General features: G+C 51.7%; 1 protein-coding gene and 1 pseudogene across 4 annotated transcripts in view; one reads left to right on the top strand and one right to left on the bottom strand.

Annotated features, from left to right (window-relative positions):
• DOCK1 (dedicator of cytokinesis 1) overlaps positions 1-23,252 on the bottom strand; it is a 510,373-nt gene extending 487,121 nt beyond the window's left edge. Inside the window, exon 1 of one of the 3 annotated variants that reach the window (XM_053584228.1) lies at positions 23,076-23,252. In XM_053584228.1, coding sequence (XP_053440203.1) covers positions 23,076-23,121 — 46 coding nt within the window. In that variant the 5' untranslated portion in view covers positions 23,122-23,252. The remainder of the gene's footprint in view (positions 1-23,075) is intronic. The other 2 variants (XM_053584229.1, XM_053584230.1) reach the window with 2 other exon arrangements.
• On the top strand, positions 3,155-5,535 carry LOC128581425 (adenosylhomocysteinase-like; annotated as a pseudogene). The gene is made up of 2 exons (XR_008378832.1): positions 3,155-5,015; positions 5,046-5,535. The product of XR_008378832.1 is annotated as an adenosylhomocysteinase-like (transcript).
• Positions 23,253-23,653: the final 401 nt, after the last annotated feature.

Raw genomic sequence — 23,653 nt, 5'->3', positions numbered from 1 at the left:
TCATGGGCACCTCCCCAGTCCCCCCTTTCCAAATGTAGCTGATCACCCCGGGCTCTGCTATACCGGGAAACACCTGCCTCCCCAAGGTCTGACTCAGGTCAGCTGACATCTGTCTAAGAACAGGCATGTGAGCTGGAACCCAAGACTGCCTTCATCCTCTTCCCAAGCAGTTTTCCCCTGTGAAGTACAGGGAACCAGCCCCGGCTCCTGTTCCCCTGAGCAGTGACATACAGTGACCTGGCTAGGCAGGGCGTGAGCAGTAACTAGCCCAAGAGAACTCCTAAAATAAACTGGTTTCTTCTGTCCAGGAGACAGGGACTCTGACACCCGCATCGCCCACAAGCTGGGGAAAGGGAGCCTTGGGCCATCAGATAAGGAGACTGGAGAGTCCTCCCCTGGCATGTCCTCAGGTCAAAGGCTAACAGAAACCACCCTGATGTCCACATAGCCAAGAACAGGATACACAGAACCAAAGACTCAGATGGAGAAAAGCAGAGTCCAGCCCTGGACCCTCAGGGCAGGAGGCGGCTTTGTCCCTTTATGTCTTAGATGCAAATCTGAGATGCAAACCTGGGCAAAGCTTTGCCTTGGCCTGAACTCCTGCACACTAGGCAAGTGACCCCAGGCCTTACCTCTGCGGAGCCTTCCCATGAAGGATCCCAAACTCCCTTTCCCAAGTCTGGGGAGGGCAGCCCAAGAAACAACGGAGTGCCGGAGAAAGTGCTAGGGAGGCAGAATAGCACAGGGCAGGCAGGACCACGGACGCCCATGCCGACTGCCCATTGAGAGGCACCTGCACTCCACCCCGAGGGTCACGGGAAGACTGGGTGAGGCTGGGGTGGAAGCATTCTGTGTGGGCCTGGCCTCCAACAAGTTCAGCAGCCTTGACTGCTGTGTCCCAGAATCAGGCAACTAAGTGAAACACAAATTGCCTTGTGACCCCACAATGCCATGCCCAGGTATACACCCCAAAGAAGTGAGAATGTGTTCAACCAAGCATGTGCTCGTGAGTGTTCACAGCACCAGTCACAGTAGCCAAAAGGTGGAGGCAGCCCAAATGTCCATCACCAGATGAATGGTGGGCTATGGCCTTTCGGCCTCCCAAAGGAATTAAGGATAAAAGGACTGACACACAGGAAACAGGTGGACCCTGAAACCACCCACGTGCAGGGGAGCAGCCAGACGAGGGCCACGCACTAGCTGATCTGTATCTGGATGAGATACCAGAAGAGAGAAACCCACAGGGACAGGACACGGTTTGGTGGCTCCCCAGAGCTAGGGGAGGAGGAAATAGGAAGAAACTGTCTAATGGACACAGGGGCGTTATTTTGGAGTGAGAGAAATGTTCCGGAACTACATGGTGATGGTGTCTGCTGAACCCTGGGACGGCTGAATGCCACTGGACTGTGAACTTGCTAGAGGTCAACTATACGTTAGGTGACTCTCATCTCAATAAAGTCAAGTCATGAACTGATTCGTAAACTTACAACTGTACCATAAAGTGCCCTCCTGGCTGCGTCTCCCACCCCACCCTTCAATGTTTCCTCCATCTTCAGGCTTTCAGGACAAAGGTCCCACCTGCTAACCTGGCCTGAGAGCTCTCAGCCCTGCCCTGTCCTAAAGCGAGAGACCAGACTGCACCTCTTCTGTGAATCCTGCAGTCTGGTCCTCCCTCTCTCCCCACTCTACACCCTCCCAGTTTCACCAGGAGCCCCAGTAGTCTTCCCTGGGACCCCAACACCCACACTGGGCCCCAGGCCGCTTCTCAAGCCAGGAATAAATAGCTGGGACCCTGCCCAATCCTGGCAGTTGTCACCTTGCATTCCCATTTCTCTACTAGAGCAGGTCTGACAAACCCTAACATCTCCTGGGTGTGACAACCACAATGCGGGGTAGCAATTATGATTATCCCGTTAGGAGATGAGCAGACCACAGCATACTGGCTGAAGTCAATTCCAAAAATGCCAAAGTTAGCCCGGAGTGTAGCCAGGATTCATCCCCAGGTCAGTCCAACTGTAAGAGCCTCTCAACCCAGTGATTCCAGGCCAAGAAGTATCCCTCCCACAACAGGACCTGAAATGGGTTGTAGAATCAATTCCAATGCAAATAAACTTCCATACCCCATAAGTCCAAACAGGGCTGGAAACCTCAGTTCCCAGCAGTCCCTCTAGGCCAGTGGTTCTCAACCTTCCTAATGCCGTGACCCTTTAATACAGTTCCTCTTGTGGTGACCCCCAACAATAAAATTATTTTCGTTGCTACTTCATAACTGTAATTTTGCTACTGTTATGAATGGTACTGTAAATATCTGATATGCAGAATGGTTTTAGGTGACCCCTGTGAAAGGGTTGTTCAACCCCCAAAAGGGTTGTGACCCACAGGTTGAGAACCGCTGCTCTAGGCAGAGAAGCCCTCTTCAAACAAGACACAATAATACCCCAAGAGACTAAAGGCCCACAGCCAAGCCTCTGAAAGTGACTGATTAAACACTTAACTGTCACACCAGCCTAGACTCAACAGCTCAACCATTCTGGCTCAGGGGCACTCTGGCTGTGTGGCAACCCTGCAAAAGAATGCTTAGAAATGGAAGGAAGGAAGCTTGTTTTGCCTTAGTTTATGGTAAATTGGGGCTGGATACTTAATAATGCTGGGCAAGTTGACAAGTCAGCCTGCAGACTCCACCAAGGCCCTGGAGGCAGGGCCCGGCCACCAGGCCAGGACACAGCTCTCAGTCAGTGAACCAGGCCCACGGGAAACCCCACCCACAGCTGCCCACCAGGGAGACGGGGGAACACCACCCTCTCCTCCAGGCCCACGGGAGACCTCACCTACAGCCACCCACCAGGAAGACAGACGACACACCACCCTCTCCTCCAGGCCCATGGGAGACCCGCCCACAGCCACCCACCAGGGAGACGGGCAACACACCACTCTCTCCTCCAGGCCCACAGGAGACCTCACCTACAGCCACCCACCAGGGAGACAGACGACACACCACACTCTCCTCCAGGCCCACAGGAGACCCCACCCACAGCCGCCCGCCAGGGAGACAGACGATACACCACCCTCTTCTCCAGGCCCACGGAAGACCCGCCCACAGCCACTCTCCAGGGAGACTATAGGATAATATTTAGAAATAAACATATCCCCTTCCTGGCGCTGCCTGCCAACTATAGTTCCCAGTGCTAGGCCCTCCGCCTTCACCTGTGTCCATCACTGCGTGCGGAAGCACTGCCATCATGTCTGACAAATTGCCCTACAAAGTCGCTGACATCAGCCTGGTGGAGAACGAGATGCCAGGCCTGATGCGCATGAGGGAGATGTACTCGGCCTCCAAGCCCCTGAAGGGCGCCCGCATGGCCGGGCTGCCTGCACAGGACTGTGGAGACCGCTGTCCTCATTGAGACCCTCATCGCCCTGGGTGCTGAGGTGCAGTGGTCTAGCTGCAACAACGTCTCCACCCAGGACCATGCAGCCACTGCAATTGCCAAGGCAGGCATTCCCGTGTATGCCTGGAAGGGTGAGACGGACGAGGAGTACCTGTGGTGCATCGAGCAGACGTTGTACTTCAAGGATGGGCCTCTTAACATGGTTTTGGATGATGGTGGTGACCTTACCAACCTTATCCACACCAAGTACCCACAGCTTTTGTCAGGCATCCGAGGCATCTCTGAGGAGACCACAACTGGGGTCCACAACCTATACAAGATGATGGCCAATGGGATCCTGAAAGTGCCTGCCATCAATGTCAATGACTCTGTCACCAAGAGCAAGTTTGACAACCTCCATGGCTGCCGGAGTCCCTCATTGATGGCATCCAACAGGCCACAGAGTGATGATTGCAGGCAAGGTGGCAGTAGTAGCAGGCTATGGTGATGTAGGCAAAGGCTGTGCCCAGGCTCTGAGGGTTTTCGGGGCCCGCATCATCATCACCGAGATTGATCCCATCATCGCACTACAGGCTGCCATGGAGGGCTACGAAGTGACCACCATGGATGAGGCCTGTCAAGAGGGCAACATCTTTGTCACCACCACAGGCTGTATTGACATAATTCTTGGTCGGCACTTTGAGAAGATGAAGGATGTAGCTGTTGTGTGTAACACTGGACACTTTGATGTGGAGATAGATGTCAAGTGGCTTAATGAGAATGCTGTGGAGAAGGTGAACATTAAGCCCCAGGTGGACCGATACTTGCTGAAGAATGGGCACCACATCATCCTGCTGGCCCAGGGCCAGCTGGTCAACCTAGGTTGTGCCATGGGCCACCCCAGCTTTGTGATGAGTAATTCCTTCACCAACCAGGTTCTGGCACAGATTGAACTTTGGACTCATCCAGAGAAGTACCCCGTTGGGGTTCACTTCCTGCCTAAAAAGCTGGATGAGGCAGTGGCTGAAGCCCACCTGGGTAAGCTGAACGTGAAGCTAACCAAGCTGACTGAGAAGCAGGCCACCCCGTGATGGCCCCTCCAAGCCTGATCACTACTGCTACTGAGACAGGCCTGCTCTGCACCTTTCAGCTGTTGTCCTTGCCCAGGCCCCGCCTCACCTCCCCAAGAGCAAATGGCACCAATTCTGGGATTGGTTTGTCTGTGTGCCCCTATTGACTCCCAAGGGCTGTCACTCAGTCGGTGGCTTCGGCTGCATCCCTCAACTGTTCCAAGTGTGGTAGGGGGCATTGAGAGGGCTCTCCTCAAGGGCTGGTCATGATCGAGGGATACATCTGCAGGAAACCATGAGCTCAGTGGTCTTGGAACTGCTCACTAGTCAGTCCTTTAGGCTGAAAGTTGGTAGTAGTGATCATAAAACCCATGTATCTTATCCTCTAGACTTTCACCTAACCTATGGGCCCATGTGTTTGGTTTATAGGTTAACTAGTCTATCAGACCATGACAGATGAAAATAAGCTTTATTTTTTTATTTTTTATTTTTCTGAGATAGGGTCTTGCTTTGTCTTGTTGCCTAGAGTGTAGTGGTATCATCATAGCTCACTTCAACCTCAAACTCCTGGGCTCAAGTGATTCTCATACTTCAGCCTCCTGAATAGCCGAGATTATCGGCTCATCCCACCATGTCTGGCTGATTATTTTTTGTAAAGATGGGGTCTCACTCTTGCTCAGGCTGGTCTTGAACTCCTGGCCTTAAGTGATCCTCCTGCTTCAGTCTCCCAAAGTGTTAGCATTATAGGCGTGAGCCGCCATACCCAACCTGAGAAGGAGCTTTATTGAAGGGTAAGGAGGAACCATTGGGCGTTTGAATGTTCCCAAAAGCCTGGCTTTCTCTTAACCCTCATAACAACGAGGTTGGTACTTTAAGTCCCTATTTTATAGGGGTTAGAGTAGACTGCTAAGGGACAACCAAGAAAGGACAAGTGACAGCCATAGGTTGGAGGGGGCCAGAAAAACAAAAGCAAGCATAAATCTGCCACTACTTTGTAACATGATGGTTCCTATCCACAAACTTGGATCAAAAAGAGATTAATTTGGTTTATAATGTTAAAAGAAACTACGAAGGTGGGTAAATAAAAATTTTGGTGCCTAAAAGAAAAAAAAAAAGAAAGAAACATATCCTACATCAAGCACACAAAGTGAACTCAGTGTGAGTTTAAAATGACTTGCTATTCTTCCAGAGACTTAAGGGACCTGGGCCCCCCTGGGACACACGCAGAGTTGGCGTCCCTGGAGTTAAAAATTCCACAAGCCCATTCTCTGAAGCTGTGCACCCCATGAAGCCTGAGATCAAAGGGCATGCTGCCCTTCCTCAGAGATATGGGCCAGAGGGTTGACGTATGTTAACAACATATTGTTGTCGCGTCTCCGGTCACGCAACAGAGACGGGGGACACACCACACTCTCCTCCAGGCCCTCATGTGACCGGAGAGGCTTTGGGGCCTTCCTCTCACTCGAGTTTGACCCTGAATCTGATGGACATCTTCACTATTCACGTTTTACGTTTTCAGCTTCTCCAAGGAGCCACTGGAGACTTGGACAGGCAGTTCCCACTGCTGGGAACACTCCTCCTCTCTTCCCGAGTGTCCTCTGTAGGTCCCTGAGATCTCCACGAATAATATTTGCTCCCAGGGGCATCCCCAGACTGTCGGCCCCTGGATACGTGCCCCTCACCTGCACGGCAGGTGTCTTCTCTCAGAGATGCACCCACCGCCCAGCATCCTCACAGCCTGGCACTGAGTCCAAGGAAAAAAACACTTTCCCAATGAACAGCTGACACCCCGAGGGACCACCCCAGGTCTGCCTTGCTCTTCACCGGATCTCTAGCCCCTAAGAAGCGTGTCACCACAGAGCAGCTCCGCCCCAACACCGCTAAATGCACACGTAAAGGAATCAATACATCGTTCACGGATGGGTGTTCTCTTTGGAGGGAAAGGAAGAGACCATCTGCTCATACTCACAGGAAAAAGTCCACCGTGCCAAAAGAATCTCGAGTATACATTTCAATGCCTGGCCTCCTTGGAGGGATGGCTGTTAATCAAGTATCTCCTATTCACCTCAAGTTGTGGTCAAGAAAATTCACATCAAACACAAGCTGAAAGGAAAAGGTAGATCTGAGACGATGTCTGGTATCACTGTCACATTCCAGGCACAGTGGTTGCCCTCGCAGGATGACACAAAACACCCAGGAGCAGAGTCTCTCTGAACCTGTCTCCTCACCGAGTGGAGACAGAGGACGAGACACGGGCTGGGGGTCTCCGGCAGGCAGTAAAAGTTCCGGGGTCTCTTTGCAAAAGGCCTCTTCTGAGAAACGCCTTTTTACCTGTGCCTTGTCCTCTGTGTTACTTTCCTGTGGCTACTGTGACAAAATGACAACAGATTTATCCTCTCAGTTTCGGAGGCAGATGCTTGAAACCAGGCGTCTTCCCCACTTCTTCCTCGCCTCCTCCAGCCCCCAGTAGCTCAGATGCTCCCTGGGGCTCCTTGGCTTGTGGCGACGTAACTCCAACTCCAGCCTCTGCCCCGGTCCTCACGAAGCCATCTTCTTACAGGAACACCGGTGGGTTAAAGGCTGCCCCGCTGCAGGGTGCCCTGATCTTAACGAATCACCTCTGGAGAACCCACTTCCAAGTAAGGTGCCTTAGGGCTCAACCCATCTTTTCAGGAGGACGTAATTCCCCCCATAGCATCCTGTCTTCTGCTGCAGAATGTTTACTAAGGATACAGTCACGAAGGTATAAGCTGAGCAGCTGTATTTCTCCAGCAGCAGACATGTAAATATATGTAAATGCTAACGGGAAAATGTATTTTTAAGTTTGATTTCTTTTTCTTTTGTCTACTTTTCCTAGAAATCTCAATTTAGACTGAAGCTTGTAAGTAATTTTGAACTGAGAACATCAAGTAATGTATGTGGAAATCTGATGACTCTACTGACCTCCCCACTATTCTTTAAAAAGGAAGAGGAGGAAGGGGGGAAGGGAAGAGAAGAAGACAAAACATAGGTGGATCGGTCACTGGGGATCCAGGCTTAGGTTGTGGTGACAATGGCATCCCCACATATCAGGGGTCACTAGATGTGGCACGACACTAATGCCATCCCCTCACCCTGTCCCCAGTATGGGAAGTGGGCACTATTTACCCCCACCCTACACCAGTGCTAACTGAGGCTCACCCAGGTTAACTGGGCCAAAGTCCAACGGGAAATAAGGGTTTTGAACATACCAAGGGCCCTCTCCATTGATCTCAGGGCTAAAGACTGTCACTGCTGCCAGGTCAGGCCACATGCTGCGAGCACACGCCACGTCACACCCTGCCGTGAGACAAGCCCACCCCCAAGACTTTCCCTGTCAACCACAGGCTCCTGGACCACCGTGGCTCCCTGAGATGTTCAGTCTCCACATCAGCCCCAGCAACGGTCGCCCTTCCTCAAATGTCTGTCACACTCCCACTCCTGCCACTGGTCACTGAAGGCTTTTTCCCTGGGATTTAAAATCCCCACAGTATTTAATTCCAAGTCACAGGGATTCCCCCAGTGCCAGAAGACAGCCTCCCTCAGAGGCACCCAACACTCTGGAGGCATCAGCCACTTGTCCCGTCGTCAGCCCAGCGTTCACTAGCTTCTCATTCCCTTTCTATGACGAGATTAATGTTCGCGTCACTCACCAAAAGCGGTGGTGCAGGGCCTCTTAAGCTAAGAACCATCTCTACTCCTTCCCCTCTCATCCTCTCAAAAAAGGAGGAAACCAGAAGTTCCCAAGCTGTAGGAGTGTCACAAGAAGGCTTTTAAAGAATGTGACTTACTAGGGTCTCCCTAAACCTTCAGGTTTTAGGCAGATGTGTACAAGTGCAGCTATGCACAAACTCTGGAAACGTGTGTTTAGAAATGGACCCATGAGGCTCGGCGCCCATAGCACAGGGGTTACAGGCGCCAGCCAGCTGGCCTGGTTCGAGCCCAGCCCAGGCCAGCTAACCAACAATGATACCTGCAACCAAAAAATAGCTGGGCATTAGGGTGGGCACCTGTAGTCCCAGCTACTTGGGAGGCTGAAGAAGAGAATCGCTTAAGCCCAGGAATTTGAGATTGTTGTGAGCTGTGACGCTCCGGCACTCTACCGAGGGCGACATAATGAGACTCTGTCTCAAAAAAAAAAGAAAGAAAGAAATGGACCCATGAAAACCCTGAGCAGTAAGAAAAGACATGCGGAAATCTGATGAATAAAATGAAGAGGGACTGAGCGTGCCAGGGTTTCACCAGCGCTAACTATGTGTGTACACAAATAAAGCCTTTTAGAACAGAATCCTATGGAAAATGAAGTCTACTGCCCAGAAAGACAGGGTATGTGAAAGAAGAAATACTAATAAAAATGGAAACGAAGACTCAACACCACTACACCGTTCCTTCAGGCCAGGATGCCTTTCCAACCACGAGTCATCATTAGGTCAGGGGTAAAGGCGGGAAGCCCAGTGAAAATCGTATAAGCTATTAAAAAAAAAGAAATGTAGGCTGACACACTTCAAGAGCATCTGCAATGATATTACACACTGTTACGATAAAGAAGTTTGCGAGATTTTCTAATGTCTTAGAAAATGTTGTACCAAAATAATTGTGATAGAACATTATGTGCAAGTCTCAGATTACAATTATTACAATTCTGAAAAAAATAAAGACAATCTGCAAAGCTGCTACACATATTTGCAGGTAAGCAGAAGACTTTGGCAGAATAAAACGCAGAATTTTAAAAATGGAAGTTATTGTGTATGCCACTATTATTAAAGCTTTGACCTTGAGAAACACTTTCACTCAATCCTTCATGTCCAAGACTTTGATTCTTCACTCTGAAGGCTCATTCCACCTTAATCCCACCTTTAGGAACAGGCCTATACATCACAGCAAAGAGGGAAACTGTGTGTATGAATTGAGTTCAGCCCCTGACCACGTCTGGTCCCGACCGGTAAGTGCCAGTCAGACAAAAACTGCAAAATGGAGATTTTATTTTCTATTCATCTAGAGGCAACACGGTTGAAGAGGCACAGACCCTAAAGAATTGGGTTTCTGTTAAATTCCTTACTAACCTTTCACCAGTGTTCACCGCCCCACTCCCACTCCAGCACTGCAAGGGCCTTTTGCCTCTTTAAAGGCTCTGAACAGGGCTCCCCAGACAAGGTCCCATTCAGCTCCAGGCCTCGGTCCCTCCATTTCCCCAACGGTAACAGAGAAACAAGGAGGCTAAACTTCCCTTTCAACATCAAGAGTCTGTGATGTGATTCTCCTGTTTCTCAATCTACTTCTCTGTACACATGGTATCTCAATCTGGGCTGCTACATCAAATATCATTAACCAGTATAAACAACACAAACTGGGAAGTCCAAGACCCGCGTGCCAGCAGAGGGGGTACCTGGGGAGGGCCCCTTTCCTGGTTCACAGATGAGACCTTCTCACTGTGACTTCACACAGCAGGAGGGACAAGGGAGCTCTCTGAGGTCCCTCTCACCTCCCAATGGAAGTTTACACATATGAATTTTGAGGGACATAAACATCAGACCATTGCACACACGATGGGAACACGTCTGAATGGTAGATTATTGACAGAATACCTGTATATCCTTCCACCTTTCATGTTGCTTGTCGTCTTTTAATAACAAGCATACCATAATATTAGTCATCATTCTAAAATGAAAAGACTCTAAGTCTAAACCAAGGGTCAGCAATCTGTGGCCTGCAGGCCAACTCTGGCCCACAGCTTCATCCTGCCCATAAGCTAAGAATGGTTTTCACCTTTTTGTTTTAATTGTTGTAAAATATAACGTAAAAGCAACCATTTTATTTACTGCAGCTGTATATTAAAGAGGAACTTTATGAGTGGCCTTGGATCCACGCTGAGAGGAAGGATATTCGGGGGAGGTTCTAGGACCTTTAAAGCCATAAAAATGCTAGTGCTGTCCTCAAATTGTCTGAAGGACACATGAACGGGCTGCACAGTTGGACTGTCCAACTCACCAATTCATCAACTATTCCTCCAGCAGCCATCCAAGTCCAGTAAGCCCACCTGGACAGAGCCCCTCTGTAGGGCAGCTCTCCGCAATCAGGGCTGCTCCAGTGGACTCCCTAGCTGACTTTGCCAAAGTCCTCCTAGTGGTACCCCACCAACAGGAAACTCCCAGCTGGTGACATTTTACTAAGACACAATCTGTCGCTCTGTCTTCATTCAACAAGGTGTGTCAGGGAACCACACCAGGTGCTGGGAATAGAAGAAGCAATACAACTCAGCCCTTCTAGCAGGGGACAAGGAGCCTGGACTGGAAGTGCTGGTACAGCTGCTGGGAGAAGGCCAGACTCGGCGGCACCCCTGCTGTCTGGCGCTGTGGGAGGCTGAGGCCAGGAGAACTGCTGAGGGGAGCAACAACGGAGGGAAGAATGGCTCATTCAGCCTGGGTGGAAAAGAAAAGTTTACAAGCAGGGCTGAGCCTAGAAAAGCAGACAGGTGGAGGGTAAATAGAGGGCACGTCCAGGCAAAAGTGAGCATGTGCAAAGGCGTGGTGGCCTGCCCTAACACACAGGGTTGAGCCGCTCAGAGAAACATGGGTTGGTGGCCATGAAAATGCCACAGGCCATGCTAGAGGCCACCCAAATCATCTCATCCCTCCTGAACGTGGGAGTGTCCAATATGGTTCCCACCCCCACCATGTGGCCTCGCCAGGCTGATCCTCAAAGCCCTATCTGCCTGGAGGAACAAGACCCCTCCTGCCTTTGAAAAATGGGCCAAAGAACATACGTGACATTAGGAGGATGTGAAAACAAATAGCCTCCTGACAGAGGGACAGCAATTTGGAAGAAAAATCATCACATTTGCCTCCCACTAAACCATTATTTGCCCCTGGTAAAGTCAATTATGTTAAAGACAGTAAGTTGTTAATTCAGAAAAATTTTTAAAAAGAAGCTTGATGAGTGCCTTCATTCCAGCAAATAAAACTCCAAGAGGTAAATGCTCAAGTCCCTGCATGTAGGAAGGTCTTGGGGCAGCCAGCACAGTGCTTCTTAAAGTCTTGGGAGGGTCCTCAAATGCCCAATCAATCTGCAGGTCATTCCGGAGGCCTGACCTCAAGCACAGCTCACGTTTGTCTCTCACACAGGGAAGAAACACAGCAGGTTTCTGACAATCTCTGCACAGCCCCGAGGCTTGGCCAAAGCATCTCTGACTCCCTGGGCATCCCTCTCTCCTCCTCAGAGTCCTCTCTGACCACATACACACCCTTCAGATTCCCACCTGTTCTTCCCAAATAGCCAGAAGAGACCCCACTGCTGATAACACAGTAACAATACAACAGCAAGCGACTAGCATGTGTTTGCTATGACTTGGGCCATCTTGCCCCTGGGACAGGTGGAAATGTCTGAGACAATCTGGCTCCACACACCTGGACGGAGGGGGAGGGCTGCTCCCAGGACCAACTGGGCAGACTCTGCGGAGCATCCTGCAAGCTGCAGGACAGTGGCCCACAGCAAAAAGTTACATGGCCCGGAATGTCAGTAGTGTGGACAGTGAAAAAGGGGCTGGACATGAACTAGCTCATCTAATTCTCAAGCAACCCTGCAAGGTATAAAGTACTGTGGGGCCGCAGCATGGGGCGCCAGCCCCGCGGCAGGCTGGCCGTCAGGGACAGCCACCCCGCAGACCCCTTCTTTCTGTTAATGTCATTTAATATTTGCAGGGACAAGGCACGCAGAGTCAGGCGGGTCACCCTGCAGGCAGCACAGGCTCCCTCTGGGCAGGGCTGAGTCTCTCCAGTTTCAGAGCTGCCTGCTCCAAGCCCAAGATCTTAACAAGTGTGCCACGTTGACCAGAACTTATCTCCTTGGCCACTTGGTGCCACCACTCAAAATCTGCTTCAGGGGATCTGGCTAAGGAAATTGACAAGGGAAAACCGGAGTTCTGGGAGAGACAGGCCTCTTGCCTTCTAAGTCCCGACTTTCCAAACCTGGTCTTAGCCTGGCATCCTCTACCCATGCCTCCTACCCACTTCTGCGCTCAGACATTGGGAGTCAGGGCCATTCTCACTGGGCCTTCAGCCTTTACACACACCTGTCCCCACAGCCCAGGGGTGGAACCAAGGTTCCAGAAGGGGAAGGTGGGGGACCAATGCAAGGGGGCCTGCAGGAATGAGCCAGCAAGCTGTGTCCCAGGGCCGGCCTAGGGCTGGACAGGAGTGTAATGAAGCCAGGAAGAAGGAAGGAAGAGCATGTTACAGAGATTCTGGTGGAGTGGCAGCCACCCAGGGTGAGAGCCCCTGATCTGAGAACCCGTAGGCCCGGGACAGTGGACTCCGAGAAGACTGAACAGACAGTACAGAGGTGAAAAAATAAAACAGACCCACAACCCTGAAACACCCCACCACCCCACAACCCTGAAACACCCCACCACCCCACAACCCTAAGAGTTTCTCATAATTGATTTAATGGCAAAAATGTAGCCTGAGAAGAGAGGAAGCTGATTGTGGATCATTTCCCTGATACTGGGAACGTCCATGTGCTTGAGGTGCCAATGCCCACCTGCTGGACTAAGAGGCACTGCCTGGACCTGCTGGGGGTGGGGGTGTCCAGCACAGAGTCCCACACAGTGTCCACGTGCTCGAGGTGCCAGCGCCCACCTGCTGGACTAAGAGGCACTGCCTGGACCTGCTGGGGGTGGGGGTGTCCAGCACAGAGTCCCACACAGTGTCCACGTGCTCGAGGTGCCAGCGCCCACCTGCTGGACTAAGAGGCACTGCCCAGACCTGCTGGGGGTGGGGGTGTCCAGCACAGAGTCCCACACAGTGTCCACGTGCTCAAGGTGCCAACGCCCACCTGCTGGACTGAGAGGCACTGCCCGGACCTACTGGGGGTGGGGGTGTCCAGCACGGGAGCTCCACACATGTGACAAGCCAGAACTCTGACAATCACTAGGCCTCAAGGGTATCGGATTAGTGACTCGAGGCTGTCCCAAAATATGGGCCCCAAGAGAGCAGCCCTAGATCACAACATCTGAAAACAGAGCTGGCAGCAAAGGGAAAGGATGGAAGTCAGGAAGAAGGGAGGAAGAATACAGAGAAGGAGAGAAGGAAGGAGGGGAGAAAGGAGTTGTCTGAAGGCAGAGTGTAATTCCTCTGTGCTTCAGACGCCTTCGCAACTGAAACTGGGACACTCCACCTTCACCTCCATTCCTCTCCACACACAGGTGCAACTGCCCAGGTCAGCTGCTCACGCAGACGCTCCCCTACTCACAACACCAGCCAAGCCCTGGGCAACATGTCGAGCAATGAACAAAAATTACAAAACTTCAGGGAAAGTGAAGCTCACAATGCTTCACTGCCTTTCCCAATTTTAAAACAATCACCAGAAATGCTGTATTTTCTCTACACTAAGCTAACAATGAACATGTAATAATTTGATATGAATAGCCAGACATTGAGTGGTACTTCTCCTCTGAATGCCCTTCCACATACACTGTCTCACTCGCTCCCAGGCACAGCCCGGAGACACCCGTAAGGTCTGTGACCTGCCCTACCTCCAGGGCAAGGGCCTGGGACGGAGGAAGTGGTGCACCCAGAGACACTGGCCTCCAAGTCCCACCATCCGCACGCCTAACGTTAAGTTACTGCAGTCCTCGCTGACTTCACTTCATAGCATCTGCAGCGCGTGCCTAGGCACAAAGACAAGTGTTATTTCAGAATATAAAGATTCCATTCTACAAAGAGACAAACGACAACACTTTAGAGACAAAGACACAGTTCTCAGGCTTTACTACTGGGCCTGCTGAGCCCAGAAGAATTCAACAGACTCAGAACAGGATCAGGGGATGGTGACAGACAATGAGAACTGCAGACAAATAGGAAGCAGACGCACCGAGAAAGGAGCCTCCCCTGGGCTTGGCACGCCCTGAAGAACATCTTAAAAATCTACAGGACGTAAGGAGTAAACCACACACCAAGGAAAAGGGCAGCATCTGTCTTCATCTGTCCTCCCTGGCATCACTTCTCATCTTTAGAGAGATGTGAGCATCTGTTCTCCCAAGTGACCTTCAGGGATGAAAAGGTGTGTGGATGTAAAACCTCTGTGCGCGATGCCAATAACACTAATGGGTCCATCCTGACAATCTTCATGATTCATAGAAAATAAGCATCAACAGGAAGAAACCACCAACACCCACATCCTCCTCTTCCTGCAGGGCACACACGTAGACCACACCTGCTGCAGGTCTGGCCAGGGCAGAGGTCAGGGTGGGGAAAGTGATCAGAAGGGCTGGCACCACCACCGGCCCCAGGCAGGGAGAAATCCCCCATATACTGTGTGTGTCTTTCTCTCCCCATCCAAAGAACCCAAGAGCCTCGTGCAGATCAGCAGGATGGGGGAGCCAGGGCCCTGCACGGCTGTGTGGAGAAGCCACCCATCGGACTACGACACAAACGAAAAACTAACCTTTACTGTATGAAGCCAGAAAAATGTTGGGGCTGTCTGTTACAGCTGCTAAGCCTGCCCTAATAGTCAGACAGGAAATCACAATAGTTACATTTATATAATATAATTGAGTGAGTTCAACTAATCAGTCTGAGATGGCATATAAATTCTGCATCACACTCCTAAGGAAACACAGCAGCAAATCACAACCATAACAACTTTAAGCAACCACTGCATCAAGACTCAGAGTAAGATTCCTGATGACAGATTTGCCCAGGGACGCTTTTAAGACCCACCTTCATCTTGTCCCTACGTGACTCCCCACAACCTCTGATTGGACTTCAGAGCTGAGGCTAAAATTCTTCTGACCCTCATCTTGCAATAGGCCTGGGTTGCAGAAGCAGCAGGGTTCACACTGGGCAGCCAGGGAGAGAGAGAATTAGAGATTCAGTCCCCGGCAAATACAAGGTTCCCACTTTCAAAACAATCAATAAAGAATGAAAGAAACCAACCTTATCGAGCACAGACTAGGGGCCAGTTTCCTGCTAGGTTATCTCTTTATCCTCAGAACTGCCCTATGAGGTTGGCATTATCATCAGGTTGACAAAGGAGAAACTCAGGCTCAAGATAAATAACTCGCCCACCTAAGCTTCTATTCAAAACACAGATCTCTATGACCCCAAACCTGAGATCTTTTGACGGCGCATACCATATGCTCACAGAAAGCACCCTTTTCTCCTCAAGGCACCCAAATGAAAATTTAACAAGCTGACAGACATCTGTCTGGGGGTGAAACCATCTGCCTTTTGAATGCAGGGAGTGCCTTGTGCATAATCAGGTTCCCACCTGCATGCAAGGAAGTGGATGCTTGCAGCGCAGGGACAGCACAGCACTTGTAAATGATCGCTCATTTCTCACAAACCAAGGCCCCCTTTCCCGCCCCATTAGGTCCTGAAGTTAAAGTGCTCTTATGACTCCAAGGCCACTGAGGGCTATGCATGGTGTGACGGGGAGAGGCACCCTACTCAAGCTCCAGAAACACAAAGGGTAAAAAACTGGAGAGAAGTCACAGCGGGGTGTGCCTATGTCCTAACACTAAACACAGCTGAAGCCCAGGCAGGTCCAGAGTGATGAGACTGGCCCCAGGAACAGCCGTTCCACTCTCCCCAGCAGAACGGTCACAGAGAGCGGCTGCAGTTCCTGCTCATGCCGCAAACCACCTGAATGTTCTGTCACTGATTTAATGACGAGGAATTTCCAGGTCTGAACACAGAAACAAATTAAATTGTGAGCCTAGGGAGGGAAGGAAAGGCAAAAGCTCTGATCCAGCCCTGGGCTCTCAGGAGGCCCCACAGCACTGGGGACCTGTAACTGTGCAGAAAAATAAATAAAACCATAGGCCACTAAAAACAGAAGGAAACTTAGAAGAAGAGTCTTATATTATCAAAATCATACTGTTATGAGCTGACCTTCGTCCCCTGAGAATCCCTCAGGAATTCAACGCCTCACACCATGACTGCATTTGGAAGCAGGGTCTTTAAAAATGTGATTATGGGGCGGCACCTGTGGCTCAAGGAGTAGGGTGCCGGTCCCATATGCCGGAGGTGGCAGGTTCAAACCTAGCCCCGGCCAAAAACCAAAAAAAAAAAAAAATATGATTATGTTAAAATGTGGTTTGGCGGGCAGCCCTAATGGAATATGACTGGTGTCCTTGTGATAAGAGGAGATTAGGACACAGAGACACAAGAGGAAGACCCCAGGAAGACACAGAGAATACAGCAGTGTGCAGGCCAAGGAGAGAGGCCTGAGCAGACACCAACCCTCAGGACGCTAGCTCGCAGCCTCTGCTGTCTGAGCCGCCCAGTCTGCGGCACTTCCTTACAGCCCAGCAAGCCAACACACCTACTTTACAGGTTGAAGTCAAAGACAGCCAGAAAGCACTTAGCAACACACTCATAAAAGCAAACTTGGGAAGAATGCTGCTGTTGTCTACATAACAATGTTTCCAACCTGCATAAGGCATATTGGTTTTCTCTCCCTCAAGGCCAAACATTATTATCCCTTTTTGAAAATGGGGAAACTAACCTGGGAGAGATTCAAAGGCCAGCCCAGGTCACAGGCAGGAGACCCTCCCTGGGTCACCTCCTTATTGCTTTCCTCCTGAAGGCCTTCTCTACTCACTGAAGCAACAGGAAAACTGAACATCTTGACAAGCTCCAGCGGGGAAGAGCACTGTTACTTCCATATTGCCAGATCAGCCCACACGGCCTCCCACCCCACGATTCCTCTTCCAGCTGGACTCAGAGTCATCCCTTGAACACACTCTGAGGTTTCACAGCTCAGTGGCCGCTCCTGCCAGGCCCCTGCCAGGCCCCCTCAGCCAGCGACCTTCCCCTGCACCGCCACAGGCCCTGCACGCCGCTCCTAGACTGGACCAAGACATCCCTCACGAAAGGGCAGCTGTGATGAGAGACCACCACACGCCTATCAGACCGGCTCAAATAAACAACAGGGACGATGACGACAGTGAGAATGGGCAGAAACTGGGTCACACACACATTGCAGGTGCAAACTGTCAATTGGCACAGCCACTTTGGAGAAGTTTGGCAATTTCTTAAAAAACTAAATATCCAAGCAGCATAGGTGTCAGCATTTGCACTCCTGGGCATTTATCCCAGAAAATGACTGACATTCACACGAGAACCTGTACGTGAACATTCACAGCAGCTTTATCCCATCATGATACCCAAAGCCCAAGGGTCCTTTGACAGGTGAACAAACAACTGTGGGCAGGTCCACAGCACGGAACACTACTCAGCAACGAAAAAGCGGAACGAACTTGCGAGAGACAACCACCCAGGGAATCTCCAGGGAATGTCACTGAGTGAAAATGGCCAGTCTCCAAAGGTTACATCCTGGGTGATTTCACACATGAAACATTCTCCAAGTGATAATATTACAGAAATGAAAATCAGGATTTGGGGGAGTGGGGTGCGGAGGGAGCGGTGTGGCTACAAAAAGACAATATGGGGGTCCTGGTGGTGATGGAAAGGTTCTGTGTCTTGACTGTATCAATGTCCATGTCCTCCTGGCTCCCACATTGTGCCACAGTTTCGCATGGTGTTAATTCAGGATCTCTCCAAACTATTTTTTACAACTGCATGTGGCTATAATTATCTGAAATACAAAGTAAATGAAAGAGAAGAACGAAAGGAATGAGGTGAGGCGGGGGCGAAGGAGAGAGAAAGAGTACACGGGAGCATACCTGCTGCAGCCCAAACCCTGCTGTGTCTTCGCCACCCCTAGCCCAGAACTCAACAAGTCCTATTTCCTTCTCCATATTTTCACTACCTGCATCCACAGAGGTGATAATAAGAAAAAGAACTACTGGCACACCCTAAAACAATCCTTATCAGATGTCTGATATTCTAGGCAAACACTGGCACAGCAATAAATTTAAATGGTTTATAATGTTTCCAAAGTAAAATCAGGTTTGTAGAAATATAATATGCCTTAATTTGGTTTGGCTGCAACTCCAGTGAATGAAAATGTCTGCATTTCTATTTACTTACGATCAAATTTAGTTTTTCTTCCCCAAAGTAGCAGCTTGCTTGCTACTCTAGATAACAAAAGAGATCTCTCTTCAACTCCCACACTCCCAAATTTATTTGGATGTTACACTATTCCTAACAGTTATCATCACTCAGAGCTAATGAGAGCACAGACTTAGCTATGCTCCCCACACCACGCAAATCCGACTTCTTCCCCAAGGAAGAGGCAAATACGCCATTAAGAAATGAACTTCTGGGCGGCACCTGTGGCTCAGTCGGTAAGGCGCCGGCCCCCTATACCGAGGGTGGCGGGTTCAAACCCGGCCCTGGCTGAACTGCAACAAAAAAAATAGCCGGGCGGTGTGGTGGGCGCCTGTAGTTCCAGCTACTTGGGAGGCTGAGGCAAGAGAATCGCTTAAGCCCAGGAGTGGGAGGTTGCTGTGAGCTGTGTGAGGCCACGGCACTCTACCGAGGGCCATAAAGTGAAACTCTGTCTCTACAAAAAAAAAAAAAAGAAATGAACTTCTGAAGAAAAGCAGTGTTTTCCAGCAACAGTGACTGTTAAATCCAAAGGAAGTCACAGAAAGTTACTTGTCACTACATTTCTAAACTTTTTACCCTACTAAGAAAAAAATTTTAAAAAGTGATACTTCATTCAATGGTTGGCATATCTCAAACACTGTGTTAAATGCTGTGCCAACATTATCTCAGCACTCTTTGCACTGGGCAGGCACAGTTCCACCTTATAGATGAGAAAACGGAGGCTAAGAACATGGGAGTGATTCGCTCAAGGGTCCCATAACAAATAAGAGCTGGGACTTCAACCTGTCTCACACCCCACACTGTGTGAGAGATCTGCTTGGAAGAGGTCAGAGTCAAGGGCATACCTGGGTTCAAAATCAACTTAGTAACAGCGCTCAAGGGCAGAAAGAGAACCTTACCCTCCAAAGCTGCTCCTCTTTCATCCCTATTTGTTCCCTATTGCTGTCGTAACAATTACCACAACCTTAGCAGCTTAAAACCACATGAATTCATTATTTCAAAGTTCCACAAGTGCAGTGGCTCAGGGTGTTGGCTGACTGGACTCTTATCAAAAGGCTCTGGATGACTCTCTTTGCAAGCTCATTCAGGGTGCTGACAGAATCCAGGGCTCCGTGACTATGACTGAGGGTCCCCTGCTAGTTGTCAGCTGGGGCCTTCCACAGATCCCTTTCTCTGGACCTCCCAAGTGCGCCCCTCTGTCTCAGGACCAGCACCTACCTGTGGACTGAATCCCTCTCAGGCTTGATATTCCTTCTCTGACTCCCTCTTCCCTGCACAGCCAAAGTTCCCTGAACCTCCATGGACAATCCTGGACAATCTCCCCATGTCAAGGTTCGTAACTGCCATGTAATATATCATAGTCCCATGGTCTAAGGATTAGGGCCGGGACACCTTTGGGGACCACTATGCTGCCTTTCACACCATCACAGAGATGTGAACACACCTTCCTCACATGTGACTCTAGAACAGGCTATATCCTTTCACCCCATCTTAGGAACAGGATCCATAGGAACATAATTTTACTGACGCTGGGACCCAGGCTCCGCCAAGCTAGGGGGGTCCAGGTAGACGGATGGAAAAGACCACCCAGCCCTGTGACAGCTAAATCAAGATTTATGTCTGTGTTAATAAGCCAGGCCCACCAAACTCAGGCAGCCCTCCCCCAAGGAATGAATCACAGGGAACCAACATTTCCTGCCTTTGCAGAAGGAGCTGTTTACTCCTTTCCCATTTTACAAAATAAATAAATAAATAACTGAAGTGTATCATTTATAAACAATGCTTCTAACAGATTCCAAGTACTTACAAACAATGAGCTTGTGATTCATTCATGGGCCAAGTGGCCAAAGTGGAAGCATGGCCCACCCACAGCCCCACCAGCGCTCTGAGAGAGAAACACAGCCCTGTTGTTAGCCTCTCCCAAAAATGCCAAGGTTGGTATGGGGGATCTCCAGTAATTTTCCCTTAGGCAGAAACAATTACATACTGAGAATATGTCACTACCTCCCAGCACCCATATCCTTCCCTGGTCAGCACCTTTCTTGAGAACTAGTAAAATCCTCCTAGTGCAAACTCCCCAAGAGGCTGGGATGACCTCATGTGCCCATGCTCCACTCCCCGTGCCCTGCGTGGGGAAGTCCAGCCTCCCTGCCCTCCGCAGGGGGGCTCTAGTTATTTACAGTGTGAGTCTTGTCACTTCTACCCAGCTCTGGGTGAAGCAGGGCAAACCCCTCCCTCCCTCTACCTGACAGGCATTTCTATCCTTCCCAGAATGTCCTGGCAAGATCATCCCAGACACTCCTCTGAAAACTTTCCAACACAGTTTCCTCTTTTTTTCACACAATTAAAAAAAAATTGTTTTTAATCCAACACAGAGTTTGTCTTAACACAAAAGTATTAGCAAGAAGTGTAAAGTTAGAAGTTAACACTGGCAAAACTTCTGGAAGGCATGTGACTTACAGAGAAGTGCACAGCCATGTTCTGGGCCGTAGCCTCTGCCCTGGCAGGAAGACCTGGCTCATCCCACCTATTCCCTTTGGTTTTCTCCAGATGGTCAACCCACACTGCAGGGTCCTCACTGACACCATCCAGGTCACCCTGGGAGCAGATGACGGGTATCAAAGTCTCTTTTAAATGTGGTGTCCAGAAGAGAAGCCTCCGACCCCTTCAGCTGGCAAGCACAGGACATGGTGGCAGCTGAACCCACAAGCAGCCTCGCTTCAAACCCAGGATGTACGGCTCACTAGTGAGGAGCCCACAGTCCAACAATTTACCTTTCCCCTGACTCTGTAAAAGGAGAATGACAACAGTCCCCACCACAGGGGGAGAGCTGAGGGGCCCTAGAGCTGTCCACTGCTTCCTCAGCTCCATGGGTGCCACTGCCCTGCCTGCCCCTGCTCCTCCATCTCTCAGCTTGAGTCAGGCCTCTGCTCCCTCCTCCACACACTCTCCCAGGAGGCTCCCCACAGCAGGGACCCCACTATCACCACACCCTAAAGCCCTCCCAATTGGAATCTCCACTCCAAACCTCCCTCTTCAGATGCAGATTGATGAGCTACTTCTAATAAGCCTGTGGCCCACAGGGATCCAGGAGCAGGCTTACAGGGTGCGGGCCACACAGTGGGTCTGCAGTCAGAAAGGCCAGCTCTGCCTTGGACCTTTGTGAACCTGTGTGCAAAATCGGTTTCCTTGTCTGCAAAATGAGGGGAAGCACAGCCATGTGATCCTAAATCAAGGAGACCCTCCAGCCCTGCACATGGGAGAAGCCCAGGGCAGGCCCCCCACGGACCCAGGGCTGTCCCAGGACTGTTCCCACTGCAACCTTCCAGCCAGCTCCACAGGGCCCACTGTGTGTTGAGGACACTGAGCAGAGATAAGTAACTGGAGTTCACAGAAAAAAGAGCCCCGAGAACCAGAGGTGCCAGGAAGCCTCCCAAACTCAGGGCCAGTTATGAACCAGATGAGCAGAGGGAGTGGGTAAATGACTAGTGGGGTAGGTGCTAGGCCTGCAGGGCACAGATGGGGTCAGACCGCTGGGGCCGGCAGCAGAGGGGCTGATGTGAAGATATCCCAGGAGGGCAAAACGTGGGGCTGAGAAAAACGTGGGGCTGAGAAAAGCCAGGTCACAAACACCTTACAAGTCACAGAGTTCAGCCTGGTGAGGAAGGCCGTGCCCAACACTGCGGGGCAGGGGTTGAGAATGAAAACTTACTAGGAAGGCTGGGAACCTGAGGGAAGAGGGGCAAATCAAACGAAGGTAGGAACCTACGGTCCTCGGTGGCTGCAAATCCCGGTGCGGAGGGCAGCAGAGGTCAGCAAGGCTCTGGGGTCTGTTAGTTTTGCCATTAAGGGAAGCCTAGCTCTCCGGAATCTGTACTCTGTTCGGAAACGTAAACTTGCAACCTGATTCCCTCCACCACCACCCCACCCTCTGGAAGCGACAAAGAGCAGCGAAGCCAAAACAGGCCCCGCCCTCCCGAACCGGTCCCTGGGCCTCGGGGACACCCGCGCGCCCCGCCGCTCCCCTCCCGGTACACCGCGGGACCACCTCGGTCGCACACGCCTCTCCCTGCTGAGAAAGAGCGGAATTTTTAGTTTTGATCATGGCATCGTGAAAACTCATGGCATCCACCCGGAGCTCCAGACGCTAACACAAGTTCATCCAAGAGCAAAAGAGCTCGGCAGAACAATGACCCCGGGCTTCCCCTCCGGGCCCAGCAAAACCGATGGCTGCGCTGCGTGCAGAGTTGGGGGACCGGGATGTTGACGTGCGGGAGAACTAGATGTCACAGGGGACCCCCTCGGGAAATGACACGCCCGCCCCCAACCCCTGCGTGTCCCCGGCCCGGCGCCACCGGGCTCGATCGGGCACTGCCCGCCGGGGGGCGCGGGGCCGGCGTGGGCCGAGCCCGGGGTGCGCTCGGCTCTGCCCGCGAGGCGGCGGCGCGGGCTCCGGGCGGAAGCGCCTCTCCCCGGCCGCGACCGCCGCTCCGCGTCCCGCCCGCGCCGCCAGGGGCCGGCGGCAACAGGCGCCCGGGCACCCCCGCCCCGCCCGGCCGCCGGCGCCCCGGGAAGTTCGCGCGAGTGGCGGGCGGCGCGCTGCTCACCCACGCCGTACTTCTCCTCCCTCTTGGTGGGCACCCAGCGCGTCATGGTGCCGCGCGGGGCCGGCCGCCGCCGCCAGAGCCGCCGCCGCCGGTCGGGCAGGAAACTCCGCGCCTAGGCCGCCATTTTCCATTCCCTGCGAGCCGCGGCAGGATGGGGAGGAAAAAGTTTGCGGCGGAGGCGGTGTCATGTGGGACGGGGCGGGCGGAGCGTCGCGGGCCGGATGGGAAAGGCCGGGAGCGCCGGCGAGAGGCGGGACGGCGGCTGCCCGCGGGGCCGGCGCTCCCGGCGGGACTCTGCGGCCGCCCCGGGCGCACGCGGGGCCGTCGTCCCTTCCCTTTCCCGCAGTGGGGAGCCCTTCGGGACTAGGTCTAGCGGCGAGAGGGGAGCTCCCCGGAGCCCTGGGGCCAAGGGTGGTGACGACTGGGTTCTGGGACTAGTGTGAAGCGAGCGGCTGCCTGAGCGCAGGTTAGATGGACGCCTGGGAGTGCAGAGTCCCCATCTCAGCCTCCCCCTGATGGGCAGGCCCTGGGAGGGGCCTTCGGACCGCGCGCTTCATTCTCTCGCAGCCTTTAAGTGA

Source organism: Nycticebus coucang, chromosome 3 (genome assembly GCF_027406575.1).
Source record: "Nycticebus coucang isolate mNycCou1 chromosome 3, mNycCou1.pri, whole genome shotgun sequence".
Classification (NCBI taxonomy): Eukaryota; Metazoa; Chordata; class Mammalia; order Primates; family Lorisidae; genus Nycticebus; species Nycticebus coucang.
Note: the sequence above shows the minus strand (reverse complement) of the source record. Positions and strands in the feature narration are given on the sequence as shown.